This window comes from Symphalangus syndactylus, chromosome 6 (genome assembly GCF_028878055.3).
Source record: "Symphalangus syndactylus isolate Jambi chromosome 6, NHGRI_mSymSyn1-v2.1_pri, whole genome shotgun sequence".
Taxonomy (NCBI): Eukaryota; Metazoa; Chordata; class Mammalia; order Primates; family Hylobatidae; genus Symphalangus; species Symphalangus syndactylus.
This window is the reverse complement of record NC_072428.2, coordinates 57,626,612-57,650,689: the sequence shown is the minus strand read 5'-3', so window position 1 is coordinate 57,650,689 and position 24,078 is coordinate 57,626,612. Positions and strand designations below refer to the sequence as shown.

Sequence of the window (24,078 nt, the reverse complement as noted above, 5' to 3'; positions counted from 1 at the left end):
CTTTCCTCCCAGTCTGTGCCCCACTCATGAGAGTCCAGAGCAGGTTGACTGAATGACTAAATGAATTTTGTTAACTTGTTGTCTTCAAGCCCCCTAAAAACTCATCTTTTCTCCTTGGCAGATACATCTTTTGGGAAATTTGGGAATGATTCGAAGTGGAGAGAAAGTTAAATGAGAGTAAGGTTATTGGAATAAAATGAACAGACTTTAAGACAAACAGCTCTGACCTCTCCAGGAGGTTTCTGGAATGGCCAGGGAGGAACTTAGTGAGACGTATGTAGTGGGTGTGAGTGCCAAGGGTGGCTTCAGAAAGGTATGTACTGTTCAGAGACGGAATTAACGCACTTCTGACGCCTTTTCAGCCTTCCCCTTTACAATGGGTGGGTGTTTTAATCTAGCAGAAAAAGTCTTAGTCCAGTGCGTGTTCTGCCACACCCTGGTCTGAAAAACTGGGGCGGGATAAGGCAGAAAAACCCATCTCCACCTCGAAGGCAAACAGGTTCTGTGAGCACAGGCCAGCATCTGATGACCAGGAAGGAGAGAAGGCCGGACAGTCCCTTGTTCAAGGTTGCACTGGTCAGTGAGAGAGGGAAGAGGGGTTGACTCCTCTCGTTTGTCCAGTTTTGAGGTACCCCTACAGGTCCAGGCCAGGCAATCTTATAGGAAAGATACCATTCAGAAACCGTTATGATTAGATTCACACTACACCGTGGTGCTAACCCCTAAGACAATCCTACATTTTACAGATGTGGAACCCAAAATTTAGTTGTGACTTGGCCATAACCACACAGCTTTTCAGTGGAGGACCAGGATCCTAAGCTAGGTCTTCAGATGCCCCAAAAGGAGATAACTTTTCTAACAGTAAGTACCTTCTCAGGGTTAATGCCAGTGGGCATCCTGCTTGGAGCCTGCTGTTTCAATGCAGTGTCATGTCAGGGTTATTGCCTTCTACCCCTCAGCCATGTAGCTATCTCTGCTGACAGCCACTGTGCCTCTAGCCCAGCCACGGACATCCAGACTTTGAGGAACTAGAACCCAGGCCCTCACCCAGGCTTCCTTTCCAAGTGACTGGTGATTGTCTTTGGTTTGAGATGCTCTTGTCTTTAAAAATTCCTCTACCTAATCCTTAAATGGTTTGGTTTCTAGGACTCAGTCTGAGACCCTCTTTTCTTCCGTGATCTCATCCACTTCCATTTCAATTAATATGTATGTCCATGATTCTGGTTTTTTTTTTTTGAGACAGAATCTTGCTCTGTTGCCCAAGCTGGAGTACAGTGGCACAATCTCAGCTCACTGCAACCTCCACCTCTAGGGTTCAAGTGATTCTCCTTCCTCAGCCTCCTGAGTAGCTGGGATTACAGGCACGCACCACCATGCCTGGCTAATTTTTGTATATATTTTTTTTTTTTTTTTTTAGTAGAGACGGGGTTTTGCCATGTTGGTCAGGCTGGTCTCGAACTCCTGACCTCATGATCCACCCACCTTGGCCTCCCAAAGTGCTGGGATTGCAGGCGTGAGCCACCGCGCCCGGACGCATCATTCTTAAATTTACATCTTCAGCCCAGATCTCTCAGCTGAGCTCCAGATCCACATTTATTATGTTTAAGCTCTCTGCCAGGATGTCTCACACAGTCTACAAACTCTGCAAATCCCAAGTGTACTCTATAATACCCTAAACCTTCTTCCCATGTACCTCTGATATATTGGAGTTTGTATCTCCACTGCCACTATCCACCGTTCTTCCTCTATCTGGTATCCCTACATCCATACTAGCTCCCTTTAATCCATCCTCCATCTTTTCCAGAGCTTTCCAAATTCTTTTTTTTCTTTCAAAGATGATGTTTCTGTTGTCCAGGCTGGAGTGCAGTTGATTTTAGCTCATTGCAGCCTGGAACTCCCGGGTTGAAGCGATCCTCCCACCTCAGCCTCTTGAGTAGCTGGAACTACAGGTGAGTGCCACCATACCTGGCTACTTAAATTTTTTTTGTAGAGATGGGGTCTCGTTGTGTTGCCTAGGCTGGTCTTGAACTCCTGGCCTCAAGCAGTCCTCCCACCTTGGTCTTCCTAAGTGTTGGGATTACAGGCATGAGCCACCATGCCAGGACAACCAAATTCAAATTTGTAAGATGGCTTTCAAAGCCCTGTGTGATGTCATTCCAGTCCATCTCTCCAGAAACTCACCTCTGGTTCCCTCTGCTGTAAAGGGCCTTTCCCCTACCTTCCTTAATACCTCTCATCCTTCAGTTCTTGGTGTAGATATTCATCTTCAGGGATGTCTTCCCTACTCCAGCTCCCTCGTATACCCTCCTAGAACTCTCTATACCCTTCCTCATGACACTCATCCCAAATGTAATTGGCACAATTACTTGTGAGACACTAAGTGCCATGAGGGTAGGTATCTGTCTTATTTTTCACTGTATTCCTAGCACCTAAAACAGACTTTCCAGTTCATTGAATGGATGGCACATAGTAGGGCTCAATAAATGGATCCCCCCATTTTCTGCTTTCTCATTTCCTTTGAGAATCAAGCCTTACTTTGGGACTAGGCCACCCTATCAAGTGAGACAGGTCTTGCTTTCTTTCTCATCTAAGAAGACCCACTTGAGGTAGACTGCATTCCAGTCCAGGGCAAAAGAAAGAAAAAAAGAGCTGAAAAGGCCATCCCAGAACTTACTGGAGAGAAGCCCAGAATAAGTTCATAAAATTTGCTAAATCAAATGACAGATGCCGCAGGTGTGTACTGTTCAGGGTGAAATAAAGCCATCCAAACTCCTTTTCAGCCATTCCCTTCACAAAGCACAGCCCAAATGGCTTTGCATACTCATGTCTGTGTTTTGTCAGGTAAAGGTTCCTGGTTCGCCTCTTGCTAGCATCCATCTGTTCATTTAGGCAAGGCTGCCCCACCCTGACACACAAAGGAGGGACTAGCTGAAGAATGAACCATATGGTCAGCAATGACTAAAACCACCCATTCCAGCAGGCTTGGCTAAGAAAGCTAATATTTGAAAAGCTGTGGTTTGAGGAACTAGGTGAGTTGTGGGAAATTCTAATTTGTTTTATATCTTGTAGATGGTACGTCAGTTAAAGTTATAAACCACAGACACACATGGCTTATGCAGGACCATTTTTTCTGTTCCTGATCTGTCCCTCTTCATTGTGTGAAGCTGGACGGTTCATGTGTTTACTTCACGGCTCCTAAAGTTTAAGATGCTGTGTATTTAATATAAATGTTTAACTAAAAAATTATTAGCTTTTAACCTTGTAACATACTCAGGTTTGGAGTAGAAAGGTACTGCAGTACAGTGTTAGGAGCCCAGTGACAAAAAATTCCCAGGATAATGACTGGATGTCATTTCCATGAAGAGGCTTGCTGCTGGCCTGTACTGCCAGCTTAAGCAAACTAGGAAAAGATGTGTCCTCTGAGATGCAACCCTATCTTTGGCAGGCTAAGCACAGGCTAGATTTCAGCCCCTCATTCACCCTCCTTCCTCTCTCAACTGGGTGCCTTTGTGTAGTAGATAAACTCTATAATTACACATGGTAGCCCTGCCTTTATATGAATGTATAGATTTTAAAAATATAAATCAGGGATGAAACACTACCAGTAGTCTTATTCAAAACAATATCATTTAATTTAATATTTTCACCTATGAGAGGTAATGAATACGGAAATATAGTCTCCATTATAGCAGACTGGAAAAAATACATTATCCTACTATTTTCTAGAAAAATGACTGTGGCATTAGCAAATCAAATGGAAAAAGTGAATAAGCAGACTGAGATTACCTGAAAATAGTTAGTTGCTAATAAGATTCAGTACAATGTATGTTTATTAAATAATCACTACCAGAACAAACATCTGCAACAACTATGAAGTTAGGAAATGCTGTATTAGCTTGAACAGTTTATCTGTTGGTCACATTAATAAGTGACTCAGAAATATTAAAATTATGGAAATGCATGACAGTGAACAATGCCACATGAGTACAATAAGCAAAAATAGATAATGGCCTCTATATCTTAGAACAGACTCACTTATACATTGGTATGAATAATTTAGTTCTAAAAAGAAAAATCCAAAAGAAGCCAAGACTAACTGTGGAAAGGACTTTGAACTTTTCCCTTTAGAAAGTTTAAAAAAAAAAAAGAAAAAGAAAAAAGTGTACATGACTACCACAGCTTGACAACTACCATGTGGCACATTTTATATGACATGAGAAAAAATGGTCAAAAGATCTCAACTTTCTGGAAGTCAACTCAAAAGCTGAGGGCAACTAGCATTTTTGGATTTTACAGTATAGAATGGAATTCCCTTTATATTGAAAACTAAATCATGGACCTTGCTCATAGTAATTTTTCTCAAAGGTTTAGGCACTTTGCAACAGGCTATTGCCAATCTAGAAAAACTGATATGAAAAAATAATTCAGTCATGTAACTATTAAATACAAATCATGTGATTACATTCAACAAAGACATGAGATGTCTTAAATGGATAACATATTTTCATTCTGACAAGTGCACACTAGAATCACCTTGCAGAGAAGTGCAGTTGGGCAGTACTGCTGTACTGTACCACTGTACCACTTGCTGACAGTCTAGAGCAGGGGAGACAAACTCCCAAGCCAGAAAATAAACATTTTAGGCTTTGCGGGCTACGTACAGTTTCTGTTGCATATTCTTCTTCTTTCTCTGTTTAAACTTCTTAAAATGTAACAACCAGCTGGACGTGGTGGCCCACGCCTGTAATTCCAGGACTTTGGGAGGCCAAGGCAGGCAAATCACTTGAGGTCAGGAGTTCAAGACCAGCCTGGCCAACCCAGCTCTACTAAAAATACAAAAATCAGCCAGGCATGGTGGCATGGCGGCATGTGCCTGTAGTCCCAGCTACTCGGGAGGCTGAGGCAGGAGAATCACTTGAACCTTGGGAGGCAGAGGTTGCAGTGAGTTGAGATCCTGCCACTGCACTCCAGCATGGGTGACGGAGAGAGACTGTCTCAAAAAAAAAAAAAAAAAAAATATATATATATATATATATATAAAGAATAAAGTAAAATAAAATAACCATTCTTACCTTGCAGGCCATACAACTGCAGCCTGGATTTGGCCCATGGGTTGTAGTTTACCAACTCCTGATCTAGACCCCTTTGATATTATGACACATTTTTATCATTTTCTTTTAGGCACAGATGATCTCTGAATGAATGCTTATAGGGAACCATATGTATATGCATAAAGATTTCTCTAATAAATATGGTTGCTGCAACTTTAGAGTTAATTCTGCAAACTCAATTTAAAAGTGATGATTACAGATCTGGCATTGCCAGATGTTTCAGAAGCTTTATGACAATTTTGTGATTATTTAAGTTACCAATGACTAAATTCAGTTCAAGTATCAACACTACATTTTTAAAGCAATGAAGCAGGTCTTGTAAGGGTCGAAAAGGAACTGTATGCAGAGCAGTGATCTGTGGCTGGTGCTATACTGACTGATGGCTGCTGAGCTAGAGTGGGGGAATTTTAGGTCACTTGTAACCTGTAACTGAATTTCTTGATTTGGATTTTAGGGTTTTCTATTTAAAAAAAATTCTTGTGACCAGTCTTCTACACTAGCTGCCTTTGAAATCAGGTAGTAATTAGCTGAATTTAATGACAAAATGAAGACCTTGAGAAATAATATTTGTTATTTAAAGTACATGAAAATGAGTGGTCAGTACTGCTCAGCTTTCCTCCAAAATGGCTAAATGTGTATCACAGCAACAGAAATGCTGTAGCTAACAAACGACTTAAGTTCTTGAATGATGTCTTCTCCTTAGCTGCTTTGCTGGCCTATCAGAGAAGACTGTGCCTTGGTGAAACTTGTTGTCCCTTACAGTTTCCACTTTTCTTTCAGCAATGTCAAGGTTTCATACTCAAGGCAAAAGTTTATACTCCAAAGTCAGAGTTTTATCTTCAGTTTGAATTTCACGTGTAGAAGTGCCCATATCTGGGTATATGAAGCTGACTGGGCTGATAATTTTGGAGAAATGGTGAAGTCCAGTGGAATGCTCCCAAGGACCTCAGCAACACCAGTGGCTCCCCCATGTAGCAATTACGTAGTCAGATATTTTAACAAGTATTTCCTAATTTTTTTTTTTGAGACAGGGTCTCACTCCGTTGCCCAGACTGGCTGGAGTGCAACAGTTAAAAGACAGTATTGAAAATTTCCAGCCAGCTGGGTCAAGATGACATGATTCCTTTTTTTTTTTTTTTTTTTTTTTTTCATTTTGCAGCTCCTTCCATAAAGGGGTTTAACTACTTTAAATCAAATTTTAGTCTTTTTTTTTTTTGAGACAGAGTCTCGCTCTGTTGCCCAGGCTGGAGTGCAGTGGCACGATCTCGGCTCACTGCAAGCTCCGCCTCCCAGGTTCACGCCATTCTCCTGCCTCAGCCTCCCGAGTAGCTGGGACTACAGGCACCCGCCACCACGCCCGACTAATTTTTTGTATTTTTAGTAGAGATGGGGTTTCACTGTGTTAGCCAGGATGGTCTTGTTCTCCTGAACTTGTGATCCGCCCGCCTCGGCCTCCCGAAGTGCTGGGATTACAGGCGTGAGCCACTGTGCCCGGCCCATTATTTTTAAATAGTTAGAACATAGTGAATAAGCTATAATTGTAGACACTGAAAAACAAGACAAAGTGATCAAACTAATTATAGCATTGACAGGATGCAAAATGGAAGATGGAGGTGGATCTGCAAACAGCCACACAGGTGGAAATTCCAATTATAAATGGTTCTCTTTGAAATGTCAGTTTTACATAAATGCTCATCCAGCAGCATGTCATAAACCACAGGGTCAAAACAATTTCTTGTCATGTAAACATGGAGTTGGTAGCTAAAACTCAAATTTAGCAACAAATAATTGTTTTCATCAGACTCATAAGATAACCTTAAATTGTTAGATGCTTTTAGGGCATTGGCTAATTTAGAATTGGCTGGTATTTTAACAGAACTTAATTTTTGCAGGCATTTAAAGATTTTCATGCATTATGTACCTGAAGTTTTTGTCTCCTAATTTTCTTTGAACCACACCTCTTCTCCTTATTATAAGAAAAACCTTCTTAGGGTAAGGGAAGCCCAAATTAACTGTCCTGAAATTTTGCATTATATTTAAACCATAGTATTTGATTTACTTCTGTCAAACAAAATACTACTATTTGGGTTCTCATTTGTAGATTATTTAAAAGCAAATGTTTTTCCTGTTAATTATCAATGCATTTACTATCACAAGGGTTAAAAAGATCACTTCAGGTGGTGGGGATGTTTCATGAAACACCACCGTGGGGAGTAGGTAGTGGGCAGGCAGAGTGACAATCAGCTTAATCTCCTTTCACCTAGCTGTTCTTTAGAAAACCAAAAATAAAAGTCAAATTGCTTTCAGTTTTCCAGAGTGAAAATGGAGGCACAAGAAGGATATTCAGATGTGCAAACAAATTGCTTCTTTTACATTCTTATAAAGTATTTTTTTTTTTTTTTTTTTTTTTTGAGACAGAGTCTTGCTCTGCCACCATGCCCGGCCTCACAAAGTATTTTCTAAAATATAATTTGCTGTAGGGTTCACAGATGAGCACTTTTCACATTAGGTGATATGCAAACAAATCATTATTGGCTCAGCAGGAAACAGACTTTTTGTACACTCTAGTTAACATGAAAATTTCCAATAAAACAAATGACAGCGGGAGGGGGTAGTGAGGAATCCAACCCTGTAATGTCCACCTAGAATCCGAGTAGGAAAAAATAAAGCTATTGAAATAAAGATAATTTAGTAGTATCCTATAGGTCACCAGTGATTTCCATAAAATGCTGCACAGATACAAACTCTTGAGTGTGTTACTTAGTTGCTAAAAAGAGAGCCTTGTTTGAGGCACAGCTGACTTGGAACATTAAAGAGCCTGGCTTCCCTTTCTGCTTTCCATTCTCCCAACAGAAACAAGGGTCTTCAAAGAATTGGGCAGTCTTACAGTTCACCTTGGGGTGTAGATGACTCTCCACTGTGGTGCTGGGCAATTTTATTGAACAGGTGGCTACTGGTGGTGATGGCTGAACCACTCATTAAACAAATTGCTCTAAATGGCCTCAGTATCAAGGTATGCTCTCTCTACCCTTAATCTGACTTTAATCCTGCAGAACCTCAATCTTACCATGTTTAACAGCATTGCCATGTAGGATATGCCTTTATTCTACACTGTATATATAGTCTTTATGCAGAAGTATATCTAACTGAAAAGTATAAAAATATAATGGTGGAAAACAAATGAATTAAAAAATGTATCATGGCTGATAGCCCAGGTAACTGCAGGTGAAATGTAGCCAGAAGTCAGAATCTTGGCGCAAAATCAAGTATAGTCTTACAGGCTGTGCCTTCAAATGGTTTAGTTTTATACCCTCTTAAGGCAGAACCAAAGTTCTCTTAATGTTTTGGCAAGTGTTTTTCTTCCTGGAGGATCATAAAAGTAGGCGGAAGAATCAGTCTAATGGCTTGTTGGCATGCTAAGGGAAGGATGTCAACTTGACATCCTTGGATGCTTGGTTAAAAACTAAGGTTAGTAGGTGAAGAAAAACAACAGAATAGTTTTTGGTTTTAAATTTGTACAAAGGCTACTTACTGAATACTGGAAAAAATGACAAAAGTGTTTTACCATCTTTGCATAAGAAAAAATGATTTTCCTTTTGAAACTGTAGCTCAGGATTTAATCTTAAGTCATGTCATCATGTGGTAAAAACAATCTGGATTTTACAATAATTTATATAAAGCAAAAAAAGTCATAAAAATGCTAAATGATGCAGAGCTACAAATATGATGATACATGAGCAGAGGGGTCAAATCAGATTTTTACTCCAGGCAGGTGTTAAGTTTGTGAAAAGTGACGCAATTTGTTATACATTCAAATGCAAATTAGAACTAGCTGCCTTACGATGAGATTTCACTGTCATTTCTTAGCACCCTAATTTTTGTGGGTTCTGTAGGTTTCAAGTAACAGAAACTTACATCTATTTCCTGCAGCAAATTAAGGAGCAGATATTTTAATACGCTTTATGTAAATAGGATTCTGATCATTTTAGCTTTAGTTAACGCAACATACTTCCCTGGGCACAATCATGACCTCTCTGAGAACTGGAAAATAGTGCATAATTTAAAAAATCAGAGTGTAATGACATTCCCTGACAACTTCAAATAAGTTATGTGAGGAGGATGAACTATGGGTAGTCTAGACCACCAGTCATATTTGTCTAGTCGTAGAAACAGTGACAACTTAAAGATCTGCAAAGATCAGAGCAGAGCTGGCTGAAGGTACAGCATTCTATACATGTCCTCATGGAGCTTCAGAAAGGTTATAAGATGACCCACTCATTCTGGTTGGCTGTGGCCATAGACAGACACCATAAATCCTGGGATGTGGTTAAATACTGGGGCAGGTCTGAGCTTGCTTATGATCCCCCGACTAACCCTGGAACAGATAATGATGAACTACACAGAATCCCACAGCTAGCTCTCTCTCTCTCTCTTTTTTTTTTTTTTTACCTTTGAGAACCATCCACGAGATTAATACAATATTAATCAAATCTGACACAGCTGAGTGCTGGCTCACAGCTAACTATCTGGATATGGGGTTTTGTTGGCTCTTAGCTGACTGTTTGCATTATTTAATCAAATATTAATAAAGGTATAATTCACATGCAACCCTTGACAAAAAGAAAAAAAGGTTAATTTCTTATAACCAGCACAAACTGTTAACCTGTTAAGAAAAGCTCAACTGTTTCTGCATTTGAGGTGTACACACACATCATCTCTGTTTCTTTATAAACTGGAGCGTGAAAGGAGGAGGGGGACAAATGAGATAAAGCCATGAGCTAAACACCCAGCAGGCCCCACTCCTTATTCTCTGTGTGGGTGGCAGCATTAGTCAGAAAGTCACTCCTCTGCTGTGATGGTCATGACCTATTTGAACTTGTAGATCTTTAAGGATTTCCTTATTTATTCTGCCAGGTCTATGGTAGGTGCTTGTTTGTTTTCTTGGTGGAATGATTCATCAATGCTTCCTGAGAGGCTCAAACAGGATCACTGGCCAGATTCCAAAGATAAACTGGGGACAAATTAGGACAAAATGAGAAAAGACAAAATTGTTCCATGTTATCCCTGAAAAAGAATGAGAAAGAATCCATGGGGCTATGACTGTACATAGGTTTGCTAGTGATTGTCCTGGTATTAGCAGCCTGAGCAGAGTTTATTCCTTCTAGACTTGGACCAGATATCAGAGAGTATTTTTATTGAGTTTATTTAAATTTATTAAGCTTTGACTTTGTCAAGCATGGAGCTGGGCATATAAATTATCTCTGATCTTTAAAACAACTCTGCAATGTAGTTACTAGCAGCTCAATTTTATTGTTGAAGAAACTAAGGCTTAAAGAAACTTGTCCAAGAACATGCAGTAGTAAATGAAAGATTCAGTGCCTTTGGTTCCAAAGCCTGTGTTTGCCCCACTACCTCTCCAAACTCCCCTTTCTTCTTCCACCTCCATCCTATACTCCCAGTACCATACCCCAACACACACACAGGACCTAAGAAGTGGACTTACCTTCACTTTTGGCCTATATCTCAGGTAAAGTGTTCTTGTATACAAACTGAAAGAAAAGTGGGAGGGGGAAAGCTTTTCAGATTCATTTTTAATTCATGCAAACAGGCGTACTGACAAACTTAACCATAGGGCTTCTGCATGTACGAAGCAAAAACAACATGAGTATATATGCTTCATTTGTTCAGCAACTGTTTTTTTTTTGAGCATCTACTCAAAATATTCAGTAAACCATGCTGTAAATGGATGTGCTGTAATCTAGGCTTTGTTGTTCCATTTTATAGAGCACAAGCAGAGTACATTTAGCATAATTCTTTTTTGTTTTTTTTTTTTGAGATGGAGTCTTGCTTTGTCACCCAGGCTGGAGTGCAGTGGTGCAATCTCGGCTCACTGCAACCTCTGCCTCCCAGGTTCAAGCAATTCTCCTGCCTCAGCCTCCTGAGTAGCTGGGATTACAGGCGCCTGCCACCACGCCCAACTAATTTTTGTATTTTTAGTAGAGACGGGGTTTCACCATGTTGGTCAGGCTGGTCTCGAACCCCTGACCTCGTGATCCACCCGCCTCAGCCTCCCAAGGTGGTGGGATTACAGGCGTGAGCCACTGCGCCCGGCCATATTTAGCATAATTCTTAAGGGCCATAGGACTTTCAAAATAGAAAATGAGCACTGACTTCAGCTTAAGGTCATCAGCTACATTAACTCCAAACAAGAGAGTCACAACCTGTCCTTTGAAGCTTTGAAGCCAGGCATTGACTCTCCTCTCTAGCTATGAAAATCCCAGATGGTATCTTCTTCCAATAGAAGCCTGTTTCATCTACATTGAAACTGTGTTGTTTAGTGTAACCACTTTCATCAATAATCTTAGCTAGATCTTCTGGATAACTTGCTGCAGCTTCACCTTGCACTTTTATGTTATGGAGATGGCTTCTTTCCTTAAGCCTCATGAACCAATCTCTGCTAGCTTCAAACTTTTCTTCTGCAGCGTCCTCACTTCTCTCAGCCTTCACAGAACTGAAGTGAGTTGGGGCCTTGATCTGGATTAGGCCTTGGCTTAAGGCAATGTTGTGGTTAGTCTGATCTTTTATACAGACTACTAGAAATTTCTACACATCAGAAATAAGGCTGTGTCACTTTCTCATTATTCATGTGTTCTCTGGAGTAGCACTTTTAATTTCCTTCAAGAACTTTGCCTTTGCCTTCACAACTTGGCCAACTGTTTGGCACAAGAGGCCTACCTTTTGGCCTATCTCAGCTTTCAACATACGTTCCTCAGCTTAATCATTTCTAGCTTTTGATTTAAAGTGAGAGATGTGTAACTCTTCCTTTCACTTGAACACTTAGAGGCGTGTAGGGTTATTAATTGGCCTATTTTTAATTTTGCTTTCTCTTAGGGAGTAGGGTGGCTGGAGGAGAAGGAAAGAGACCGGGGAATGGCCAATTGGTGGAGCAGTCAAAACATACATTTATTAAATTCACCGTCTTATATGTGCATGGTTTGTGGTGCCTCAAAACAATTACAATAGTAACATCAAAGATCACTGATCACAGGCCAGGCACCTTGGCTCACAACTGTAATCCCAGCACTCTGGGAGGCCGAGGTGGGATGATCACTTGAGGTCAGGAGTTTGAGACCAGCCTGACCAACATGGTGAAAGCCTGTCTCTACTAAAAGCACAAAAATTAGCCAGGCGTGGTGGTGGTGCATTGCCTGTAATCCCAGCTACTTGGGAGGCTGAGGCAGGAGAATCACTTGAACCCAGGAGATGGAGGTTGCAGTGAGCCAAGATCATGCCACTGCACTCCAGCTTGGGGGAGACTCTGTCTCCCAAAAAAAAAAAAAAAAGATCACTGATCACAGATCACCATAACAGATATAATAATAATAAAGTTTGAAATATTGTCAGAATTACAAAAATAAAACACAGAAACATGAAGTGAGCACATGCTGCTGGAAAAATTGTCACCTATAAACTTGCTTAATGCAGGGCTGCCACAAACTTTCAACTTGTAAAAAACACAATACCTGAAAAGCACAAAAAAAGAAAAAGTTATGTATGCTTGTTTATTTTGAAATCAAGAAGTGTGATGTTTCATGTCTGCTCTTTTTCAATATTTATCTGGCTACCTGTGGCCTTTTGTGGTTCCATATGAATGTTTGTTAGAATTATTTTTTCTATTTCTGTAAAAAAATGCCTTTGGAATTCTAAATGAGATTACATTGGATCTGTAGATGGCTTTGGGTAGTATGAACATTTTAACAACTTTGTCTTTTAATCCATGAACACAGGATGTCTTTTCATTTATTTGCATCTTGCTTAATTTCTTTTTTGAATATTTTGACCTAGTTAGAGGTCTGTTCTGTTTCTTCACAACTCATTCTTGGTAGGTTCTATGTTTCTAGGATATTGTCCATTTCTTCTAAGTCATCCAATTTGTTGGCATATAATTGTGGGATTCTTCTTATCTCTGTGGCAGCACTGTAATGTCTCTTCTTTTATTTCTGATTTTATTTATTTGAGTCTTCTCTCTCTTTTTTTGTTAGTCTAGCTAAGGTTTGTCAATTCTGGTGATCTTTCAGTACCCCAACTCTTAGTTTCACAGATTTTTAAAAATTTTTCTGTTTTGTTTATTTCTTCTCCATGTTATTTCTTTCCTTCTGCCAAATTTGGGCTTAATTTGTTCTTCTTTTCCTAGTTCTTTGAGGTGTAAAGTTTTGTTGAGATCTCTCTTCCTTTTAAATGTGGCATTAACTTCTATGAACTTCTCTTAGTACTGCTTTTGCTGCATCTCATAAGTTTTGGTATGTTGTATTTTTGTTTTCACTTGTCTCAAGGTATTTTCTAATTTTTTGACTTCTTTGACCCAATGGTTGTTCAAGAGTGTACTATTTAATTTTCATGTTTGTGAATTTTCTAGTGTTTAAAAAATATTTACATCATCCTATTTAAAGAGTAAATAAAAAACAAAACAAAACTCTAGTACGAGGCTAAAAAAGTCTCTATTTCCTACCTGAAAAGGATGTGAAGATAGGAACCAAGGCCAGTTAAAATATGCCACCATGCATGAAATTGTGTGGTAATACCTATGATAGGTGGTACCTTCTTTCGAAAGTTCCTGTGTGGAGAGAGGGAGAAAATCACCATGTTAAATTTTTAAAATATTTAGCAACTAATGCTGACAGTCTTAGAGCATTTTGAAGTATCATTCTCAAAACAGCAGTTATTTAATTGCCTTAAGTTTCCTGTAGTCTGCCACATTGTTATCCAAAGTACATTCTGAGGAACAGTATTCAACAATGATAATTTATGGTCAATCTGTGTCATCTAAACCCTCAGCGACTTCTCTCTCTCATATCTTTTTGAAGCAAATCCCAGATACTATATCATTTTATTTCTAAATATTTAGTATGTATTTCTAAAATATGAAAACCTCCCTAAAACATAACCACATTTTCACACCTAAAAATAATAATACTCCCTTAATATCATAAAAGATTCAGTTACTGATTGAAGTTCCAAATTTCTCATACTTTATTTTTTTAAATAGTTGGTTTGTTTGAATCAGAATCCAAAAAGTGCCAACACATTGTATCTGGTTGGATATATCTAAGTCTCTTAATCTATATGTTCCTCTTCCCTCTTTTTTTCTGCCTTTGCAAATTTTTTTTTTTTTTTTTTTTTGAGACGGAGTCTTGCTCTGTTGCCCAGGCTGGAGTACGGTAGCATGATCTTGGCTCACTGCAACCTCCACCTCCCCAGTTCAAGCAATTCTCCTGCCTCAGCCTCCCAAGTAGCTGGGATTACAGGCACACGTCACCACGCCCAGCTAATTTTTGTATTTTTAGTAGAGACAGGGTTTCACCATGTTGGTCAGGCTGGTCTTGAACTCCTGACCTCAAGTGATCAGCCCCCTCGGCCTCCCAGAGTGCTGAGATTACAGGCATGAGCCACCACGCCTGGCTGTGCCTCTGCAATTTATCTGTCGAAGAGACCAGGTCATTCATTCTGTAGATTTCTCACAGTCTGAATTTTGTTGATTGCCTTCCTGTAGTACTGTTCAGTACCTTCCTCTGTTCTCTGTTTATGCAAAATTTTTAGTTCACAGGATTTAGAGTTGGAATGACCCATCTGTTTAACCTATTCAGCATACTCATTTCATGGAAAAGAGGGCCAGAAAGACAGTGTCTTAATGACAGACTAGAATCCAGAGACCTAAGTCTAAGATTCAAACTCCTGTCAATATATGATTGCTGACAAGATGGTAAAAGGAACACTTGCTTTTTTAGAAAATAACATTAAGCACATGAAAGTGTATATTTATATACATATATTTCATATGCTTATTACAAATCAGTCTTCTTTATTCAATGAAACAGATCAGGCAGGTTTCAAAGGAATAGTCAACATTTGATTAACTATACAGTTCTGTGATGCCCACACACACAAAACCCAAACTCTACAGAGGTTATGAAATAGTCTTAGGTCCAAAATTTTAGGTAATTTAAACAGGTATTCCAATAACCTCACTTTATTATACTGTACACATCTTTTAAATGTCAACAATAGTAAAAATTCATTTCAGGGCACTACTATTTCTATATGTTTATAAAATTCTCTACTTAATGCTTCCAAAAATATTTCTGAAGGAATGAAAATATATCTTACCTCAGTGACTCACAAAATATGTTATCTATATTCCAAAATAAAAATCCCAATAAAAATATACCCAATGATGTATAACCCAGTCCTCTAAGCCATGGATAAACCCTGTGGGGGGAAAAAAGAAAAGCAAAATAAAATTTTCTCAAGTCATGTCACAATCAGAAATTGAAGCCATCACTTTCTTCCTTTTTTATAAGGGCTGGGATCTCACTATGTTGCCCAGGCTGGAGTGCAGTGGCTATTCACAGGTGTGATCATTGTACATTCCAGCCTCGAATTCCTGTGCTCAAGGGGATCCTCCCATCTCAGTCTCCTGAATAGCTGGGAATACAGACATGTGCTACCACGCCTGGCTGGAAGACATCACTTTCATGAGAAGGAAAAGTTTTTGTTTATAGTAAAAGCAGACCTGTCAAGTTTTCTAATAATTTGCCTACTATATGTAGCCATTAAAAGGTGCTGAGAAATAAGCCACTAGACTTTAATAAATGTATTGGGAAAGTACCTGATAACTTTTTTGGTCCCATGGAAAAGGCAGGGGGATAGTGGATTAGCTATCAATGTAGGTTGAGTCATATGCTCCATGTAAGGCAATGTAGTTACACATACAAAGACACACACATTCATTCATTAAATCACTTAATAATATATATGGAGTGCTTACTGTGCACCAGGCATTGTTCTAAGCATTTGGGAAGGTAGTGGTCAATAGGTAAAGTTTTTGCTCTCAAAGAATTTACAGTATAGTTGGGGGAGGTAAACAATTAAATATGTAATTATAATTGCTTTGAAGAAAAATAAGGCCTGATAAGGAGACAGTGATATGGAGGTATTGTGGATGGGTGTGCATGCACACACATACCACACACAAAATGTTCAAATAATCCCTGTGAGGCAGGTATTACTATTTTTACTTCACTGATGAGAAAATTGAAGCTTGGTGAGGTACTGAAAATAGTATCAGCTTACCTATGTTTTATAGCTTCAGTGAGGTATAACTGACTTACATTTAAACTATTAAATATATTTAAAGTGTCTATCTGATCAGTACATCTGTATATACCCATGAAACCACCACCACAATCAAGATATCCACCACCTCCAAAAGCTCAATTTGCATTTTTTAGAATGCTATATAAATGGAATCATACCATATATACCCCTGATTGTATAGCTTCTTTCATTTGACATAATTCTTTGAGATTCATCTATGTTACTATGTTATCAATACTTCATTTCCTTTTATTGCTGAGTAGGTACTCCCTTGTGTGGTCACAGCACAATTTGATTCTCTGTCCAAATGTGGGTTTCCAGTTTTTGACTGTTACAAATAAAGCAGCTATGAACATTCACAAATAACACTTTATATAGACATATGTTTTCATTTTTCTTGGGTAAATAGCTAGGAGAAGAATGGCTGGATTGTATGGCAGGTGAATATTTAATTTTTCAAGATACTGCTACACTGTTTTCCTAAGTGACTGTACCATTTTACATTCCCACCAGGCATGTATAAATGTTCCAAATGTTCCACATCTTCATCAGCAGTTGAAGTCAGTCTTTTTCATTTTAGCTGTTTTGGTAGGTGTGTAGTGGTATCTCATTGTGGTTTTAATTTGCATTTTCCTAATGACTAATGTTTTTGAGCATCTTTCATGTAGTTATTTACTACCCATACATCTTCTTTGATACATTGTTGTTTGCCTTCTTATTATTCAGTTGTAAGAATTCTTTCTATATTTTACATGTAGGTCCTTTGTTGGATATATATTTTGCAAGTAGTTTCTCCAAGTCTGTGGCTTGCCTTTTATTTTCTGAATACTATATTTTGAAGAACAAAAGTTTGAAATTTTGATGAAGTTCAGTTTGTCAATTTTTTTCCTATAGTTTGTGCTTTTTATTAATAAATCTTTGCCGAACCCAAAATATCTCCTATATTTTCTTTTAGAAGTTCTATAATCTTAGTTTTTACAGTCAGAGATATAATTTACATTTGGAAATAGAATTCACTTCTATTTAATTTTTATATTGGTGTCAGGTTGAAATTCATTTTTTTTGTCCTAAGAATATTCCTTTGTTCCAGCACAATTTGTTGAAAAGATTATCTTTCTCCACTGAATTACCTTGACATATTTGTTGAAAATCAGGTCAGTATGGGTGTGTGGGTCTATTTTTGGATGTTCTATTGATTTATATTTCATTATTACCACCAATACAGCATTGTCTTAGTAGCAGCATAGAGTAAGTCAAGTCATGCAAGCCCTCTAACTTTGTTCCTTTTCAAAAACTGTTTTGGCTATTCGCAATCTTTTGCATCCCCATGTTAATGTCAGAATCAGTTTCTCCATTTTTACCAAAAAGCCTGCAGAACCTACAAATCAGGATTGGAGAACTGGCATCTTAACAATATTGAAGTTTCTAATCCATTGAATGGTGTATCTGTCTATTTGTCTAGCTCTTCAATTTCTCTCAACAAAAAAACTGTACAGTGTAGTTTTCAATGTACAGATCTTGCATATTTTGTTAAATTTAATCCTTAAACATTTAATGTATTTTGATGTTATTGTAAATTATACTTTACAAATTTTACTAATAGTTCACTGCTAGAACAGAGAAATAATGATTTTGAATATGGGCTAGAATCTTGTGACTCTGCTAAATTTCACTTATTGCTTCTAACAGCTTTTTTCTTTCTTTCTTTTTTTTTTTTGAGATGGAGTCTTGCTCTGTTGCCAGGCTGGAGTGCAGTGGCTCAATCTTGGCTCACTGCAACCTCTACCTCCCAGGTTCAGGCGATTCTCTTGCCTCAGCCTCCCAAGTAGCTGGGACTACAGGCATGCGCCACCATGCCCAGCTAGTTTTTGTATTTTTAGTAGAGATAGGGTTTCACCATGTTGGCCAGGATGGTCTCGATCTCTTGACCTCGTGATCCGCCCGCCTCGGCCTGCCAAAGTGCTGGGATTTCATGCATGAGCCACCGCACCCAGCCCTCTAACAGCTTTTTTTTATACATGTCCTGTGATATTTTCTATAAATGATCATGTCATTTGCAAGTAAAATGTTGGGTAGGATTTCCACCAGTATAATGTTGAATAGAAGTAATTATATATTCTAGTTTTATTCTTGATTTTTAAAGGGATTAAAAAAATACATGTCATGACTAGGTGTTTTATATGCTACAGAATTTATAGGTTAAGAAAGTTCTCTTCTATTACTAGTTTGTAAAGGGTTTTGTTTTGTTTTAGAACATAAATAGGTGTTGAATTTTATGGAATGCTTTAGTCTAAATCTTGGTATCATTTAATTTTTCTCCTTTTAATTTTTTTTCTAATTTTCTAAAGACTGGTCTGCCTCTGTCCTTTATTTTTTAAATATGAATGGCAATAATAAATTTTTCAATTTTTTTTTTTTTTACTTAACTGTAAGTATTGGCATATAAGTGAACGTAAAAAGTGATTAGTTTAAAAATGATCAGGAAAGCACAAACCTGGCAATGTATGGAAAAGGCATTATTACCACTGTTTGATGAAGGTTCTCAAGAGAAGATGAGCTTAAAAGAGTCACAGTCTGGCTTCAGCTTTTCAGAGTTTATCATAGCCCCCATTTGAGGAAGGCAAGAATGAGTCCCAAGAAACATAGGCCTCAACACAGTGAAGGCTTCTGGCAGTGTGGGCCAGGTACTGAAATATGACAGGAATATGATCAGTGGGGGTAGGGTGCTATCTGTTTTCTGCTTCTAAACTTACTTACCATGGCCAATCTTCAGCTCTCAGGGGCAGTTCAAAGCAAAACTCTTCTGTGGGGTAAAATGAATGTCTTTGGTTATCCAGGTAGCAGGGTGGGAAGGGGAGAGCAAGAACATCAGCACATGATCCATGCAAGGCTAAGGGGACTTACTACCCATATAGTATCAGGTGCAAGAGTGTAGAATACAGAAAGCACTCAATATATGTCTCTCTGTATCTCTCTCTCTATCACACTGCTTTATTCTGGACTGCCTGCCTGTCTAGCATACAGCTTTCATCTGAGAAATCCCTTTCCGTCACCTGCACCTTAGGAACTGACTTCACCTCTCTCTTTCATTGGATCTCCTGTCTTGTATCCCACGCGCTCCTCCTTTTTGTAGTACTCTCATTTTGGTGACGCACATCTTTCAGTAGGTTCTTGAGCAATATTTAGTGGGATGTAAGTTTTTTGAGATCTTGGAATGTATGAAAATATATTTTTCTCTGTATTTTACTGATAGTTTGGCTGCTTGTAGAATTCTAGCTTAGAAATACTTTTCCTTTAGAAATTTGAAGGCATTGGTCTCCTAGTTTCAATGTTGCTTTGGCAAGCCCAAAGCCATTCTGATTCCTGATCCTTTGTATATATTGCTGCCTCTCAACTTATATACTTCTGGAATCCTTCCTTGTTCTAGAACTCTGAAACTGGCATAAGTCTATTTCCATCCATTGTGCTGGGTATCCAGTGGGCTCTTTCAGCCTAATAACTCATGCTCATCAATTATGTAATGTTTTCTTGAATTATTTTGGTAATTGCCTCTCTTCCATTTTCTCTATTCTCTGCCTCTGTCTCCTTTTTGACATGGTTCTTCTATTCTGGCTCAACATTATCTATTCAGTAATATTGCTATTGAGTCTATTCTATCTGCCATTTCTTTTCTTTTTTTGTCCTATACTCAGAGTGGCTTCTTTAACTGTGTCTTTTAAACACTTCAATTCAGCTTTTCATTTTATAATTTTTAAAAAAATTAGACAGAAAGTCTTGCTTTGTTGCCCAGGCTAGAGTGCAGTGGTGTGATCATAGCTCACTGTAACCTCAAACTCCAGGGCTCAAGTAATCCTCCCACCTCAGCCTCTCGAGTAGTTAGGACTACAAGAGCATGCCACCATGCCAAACTAGTTATTATTATTATTATTTCTGGTAGAGACAGGGTCTCACAATGTTGCCTACTGGTGTCAAACTCCTGGCCTCAAATGATCCTCCCACCTTGGCCCCCCAAAGTGCTGGGATTATAGGTGTGAGCTACTACACTTGGCTCATATTTTTAATTTTTAAGATTTTTAAAATTCTCTGAACGTTCATTAAAAAATACCATCCTATTTTTGATTCATAGGCACGGTATATCGCTAGGAATATTAATGAATTAATGATATTTATTGTTTATGAAGCTTTCTTCCTTCTGCATAAGTTGGTTCCTCCTTCCCTTATTATTTGTTTTGGCTTCCATCTATCATATTGGATTCATTCATCATGTGTGACACGTCGCCTCATTTTTAATAATCTAAAAAGGGAGACTAAAAAGGTGATCATAAAAGCCCTAAGCATGTGGTTAGGTCTTTGGACTAGTAACCTTCACTGTAGGGCTATTTTGCTGGGACAGATGTTGAGGAAATCCCCAGTATCAGTATTTTTAGGTCTTTTAGGCCGACCATATTCCCTAAAAGAAGACTCTCATTTTTTTTTGCCTAGAGTTCTTTGCAGTCAGCACTCAGAATGTATAACCTCACCCAATTTCCCTGATTTCAGTATGCTATTCATATGCTCAATTGTGCCTGGCAGAATTTAGTGTAGACATGTTGTTTACCCTTTCCAGAGAATAAACCTTCAGACTTCTGTAATTACTCAGTGCTATGAAATGGATGAGGGGATCTGCTTTTAACCAATTCTCCTTATTTTAGATCTCTCTTCTATCTCCTTTTCCAAACTGCCTGTTACTGCTAATGCCTAATACTTGAGAAAATTCTGTGATGTAAACCGAAGGTTCCTGGCTCAGAATTTGTCTTTCTTGGGCCTGTTAAGGCAGTTAGCAGTACAGTAGTCCATCTATGTTCCAGCTTCTAACATTTTATTGAGTCTCCTCCTTGTGGGCTTATTTCTTTTAAGTAAATTTCTTTGTTGTAGTTTTAGTGGAGTTTCAGAAGGGAGCAAAATTAGATACCTAGTGATCTTCAGTATTGTGTTTCTGTTTTGCCTTTCATTAATTTCGGCCCCTTATTTCCATTCTTCATTTCTCTTCAGGTGTACTCTGTTGATCTGTTTTCTAATTGTTAAAAAAATTTTTTTAAAGGGGCAATGCTAATCTTTGTATTGTTCCAGTTTTAGTATATGTGCTACCAAAGCGAGCTTTGTTTTCTAATTCTTGAAATTGAATGCTTAGTTATTTTTCAGCCTATTTCTAATGTAAACATCTAATGTTATAAATTTCCCTCAAAGAACCACTTTACCTATATCCTGCTTAGATTTGTAGAATTTTCATTATGATTCCATTCTAAGTATTTTAAAATTTCCATTATGATTTCTTTTTTTACTCATGAGTATTTAGACATGTGGTTTTAGGTTTCTAAAAATGTGGGCCATTTTGACTAATTGTTTTGTTTTGTTTAAACTAATTACACTATAGTCAGAGAACACCTGTGCATGATACCAGTTTATATTATTTTATTTTATTTTTTGAGCCTGAGTCTCGCTCTGTTGCCCAGGTTGGAGTGCAGTGGTGCGATCTCAGCTCACTGTAACCTCTGCCTCCCAGGTTCAAGCGATTCTCCTGCCTCAGCCTCCCGAGTAGCTGGGATTACAGGCACCCACAACCATGCCTGGCTAATTTTTGTATTTTTAGTAGAGACGGGGTTTCACCACGCTGGCCAGGTTGGTCTCAAACTCCTGACCTCAAGTGATCCACCCACCTCAGCCTCCCAAAGTGCTGGGATTATAGGCATAAGCCACCGTGCCTGGCCAATGATACCAATTCTTTAAAGCAGGGGTCCCCAACCCCGGGGCCATGGACTGGTACTGGTCTGTGGCCTGTTAGGAACCAGGCTGCACAGAAGGTGAATGGTGGGCAATGAGCATTATTGCCTGAGCTCTGCCTCCTGTCAGATCAGTGGTGACATTAGATTCTCATAGGAGCACGAACCTTATCATGAACTGCACATGCAAGGGATCTAGGTTGTGCACTCCTTATGAGAATCTAATGCCTGATGATCTGTCACTATCTCCCATCACCCTCAGATGGGACCGTCTAGTTGCAGGAAAACAAGCTCAGGACTCCCACTGATTCTACATTATGTTGAGTTGTAGAATTATTTCATTATATATTACAATGTAATAGTAACAGAAATAAAGTGCACAATAAATGTAATTCTCTTGAATCATCCCGAAACCATCCCCCAACCCCAGTCCGTGGAAGAATTGTCTTTAATGAAACCAGTCCCTGGTGCCAAAATGGTTGGAGACTATTGCTTTAAAGTTTGTTGAACCTTGCTCTAAAGCTAATAATATCGAGTAGAATTAATAATTATTCTATGCATGCTTGAGAAAGGCGTACATGTTTTAAATGTTAAGAGTACAAGATCATTTTCTTATTGTGTTACTCAAATTTTATCTATATCCGCATTTATATATTTTTTTGTCTGAGTTACTGTGTTAAAGTATCTCAGCATGATGGAGCATTATCTATTTATCTTTGTAAATTTTGTCAATTTTTGCTTAAAAATTTCCATATCAGTTTAGAATTGCCATTTCTTTCTGGTAAATTGAATCTTATTACTAATCTAGTGAATGCAATTGTTTTAAATGATGCCTTAACTTTTTGTTTGTTATTAAAAGTTCTAGTCCAACTTTCTTTTGGATTCAGTTTTTAGAATCTTATTTACTCCTCCCTGTTTCTGAAAGATATTATAAAGTCAATTACCATTTTTAGTGGTTAGGAAAAATGCTTATGTAAACATGAAAACTAATCATTGAATGTATTCTCTTCCCAAGTAACAAGTTTCTTGACTTAGAAACTATGTAACTTTGATTATCCCCTTCCATTGTACATGTTATTTTGTCCATTTGTTCCACTTTGTATATTTTTATTTTCTCAAATGACACATTATTTTAAGCAGTCACAATATTTTGTTCAAATATTCCCATTGGTTTATCATTTTTTTTCTCCTTTATTTTTCTTTCTTGCATCTCAGCTCTTCTGCCTAAAGAGTATCTCTTAAAAAGTCTTCTAGTGAAGTGTATTGGCAAACTCTCTCCATTTTTGTTTGTTTCAAATTATCTTTATCTTACCCTTGTTCTTGAAAGATATTTGGGTATAGAATTCTAAGCTGATGGTTAATTTCTCTCAGTACTTTAAAGATAACCGTCCATATGTGTTTTGGCTTCCATGGTTGCTGTTGGTAAGTCTGCAGACCAACAGTTATTCCTTTGTTGGTAATATGTGTTTTTTTTTTTTTTTTTAATCTTTGAATGCTTTTAAGATCTTTGTCTTTGGATTTCAGCATCTTCAGTATGCTTTTTCTACAGTTATCAATGAAGATTCAATTGTAGATAATAGTAACAACTAGATTGTAAACAGAAAAGAATTTAATACTTTCAATTTCAACAGAAATTCTGAATGAGCAAGTCACAGGCTTTTCAGGAATGACTGACGAACACTACCACAGAAAAATCTTGCCAAAGGAACTTTTTTCTTTGTCACAATTAGGAATCTAGAGAATTGGGAAGCCTCTGGACCAACTTCTGCACCCAGCATCAAACTACCTCAGTATAATTCACAGATCAGGAAGCTGCCATCAGACCTGTTTGCACCAGTCATGATGCATACCCTAGATCCACACCAGTAAATGGATGTGTTACATACTACCACTTCTCTTCCCTCACTTAACTGGTTCTGAATTCAAGCCTCATGTTAATACATGTGATTGGCAGAACCTGCAAAGTTCTGTAGGTTGGAATCTTACCTGCAAAAGAAATATGGGAAATAAAGCTTTTAACCTTTTGGCATCTGTAGTACTGGAAGGCACACTAG

At 38.3% G+C, this 24,078-nt stretch overlaps 1 protein-coding gene across 11 annotated transcripts in view; it reads right to left on the bottom strand.

Annotated features, from left to right (window-relative positions):
• Nucleotides 1-6,751: 6,751 nt before the first annotated feature.
• ACER3 (alkaline ceramidase 3) overlaps nt 6,752-24,078 on the bottom strand; it is a 156,625-nt gene continuing 139,298 nt past the window's right edge. For 9 of the 11 annotated variants that reach the window (XM_055283014.2, XM_063641395.1, XM_055283016.2 and 6 more), the window contains 4 exons: nt 15,276-15,377; nt 13,621-13,725; nt 10,615-10,660; nt 6,752-10,122 (listed from right to left, as the gene is read on the bottom strand). In XM_055283014.2, coding sequence (XP_055138989.1) covers nt 10,069-10,122; nt 10,615-10,660; nt 13,621-13,725; nt 15,276-15,377 — 307 coding nt within the window. In that variant the 3' untranslated portion in view covers nt 6,752-10,068. Of the gene's footprint in view, nt 10,176-10,614; nt 10,661-13,620; nt 13,726-15,275; nt 15,378-24,078 lie in introns of all 11 variants that reach the window. The other 2 variants (XM_063641400.1, XM_063641396.1) reach the window with 1 other exon arrangement.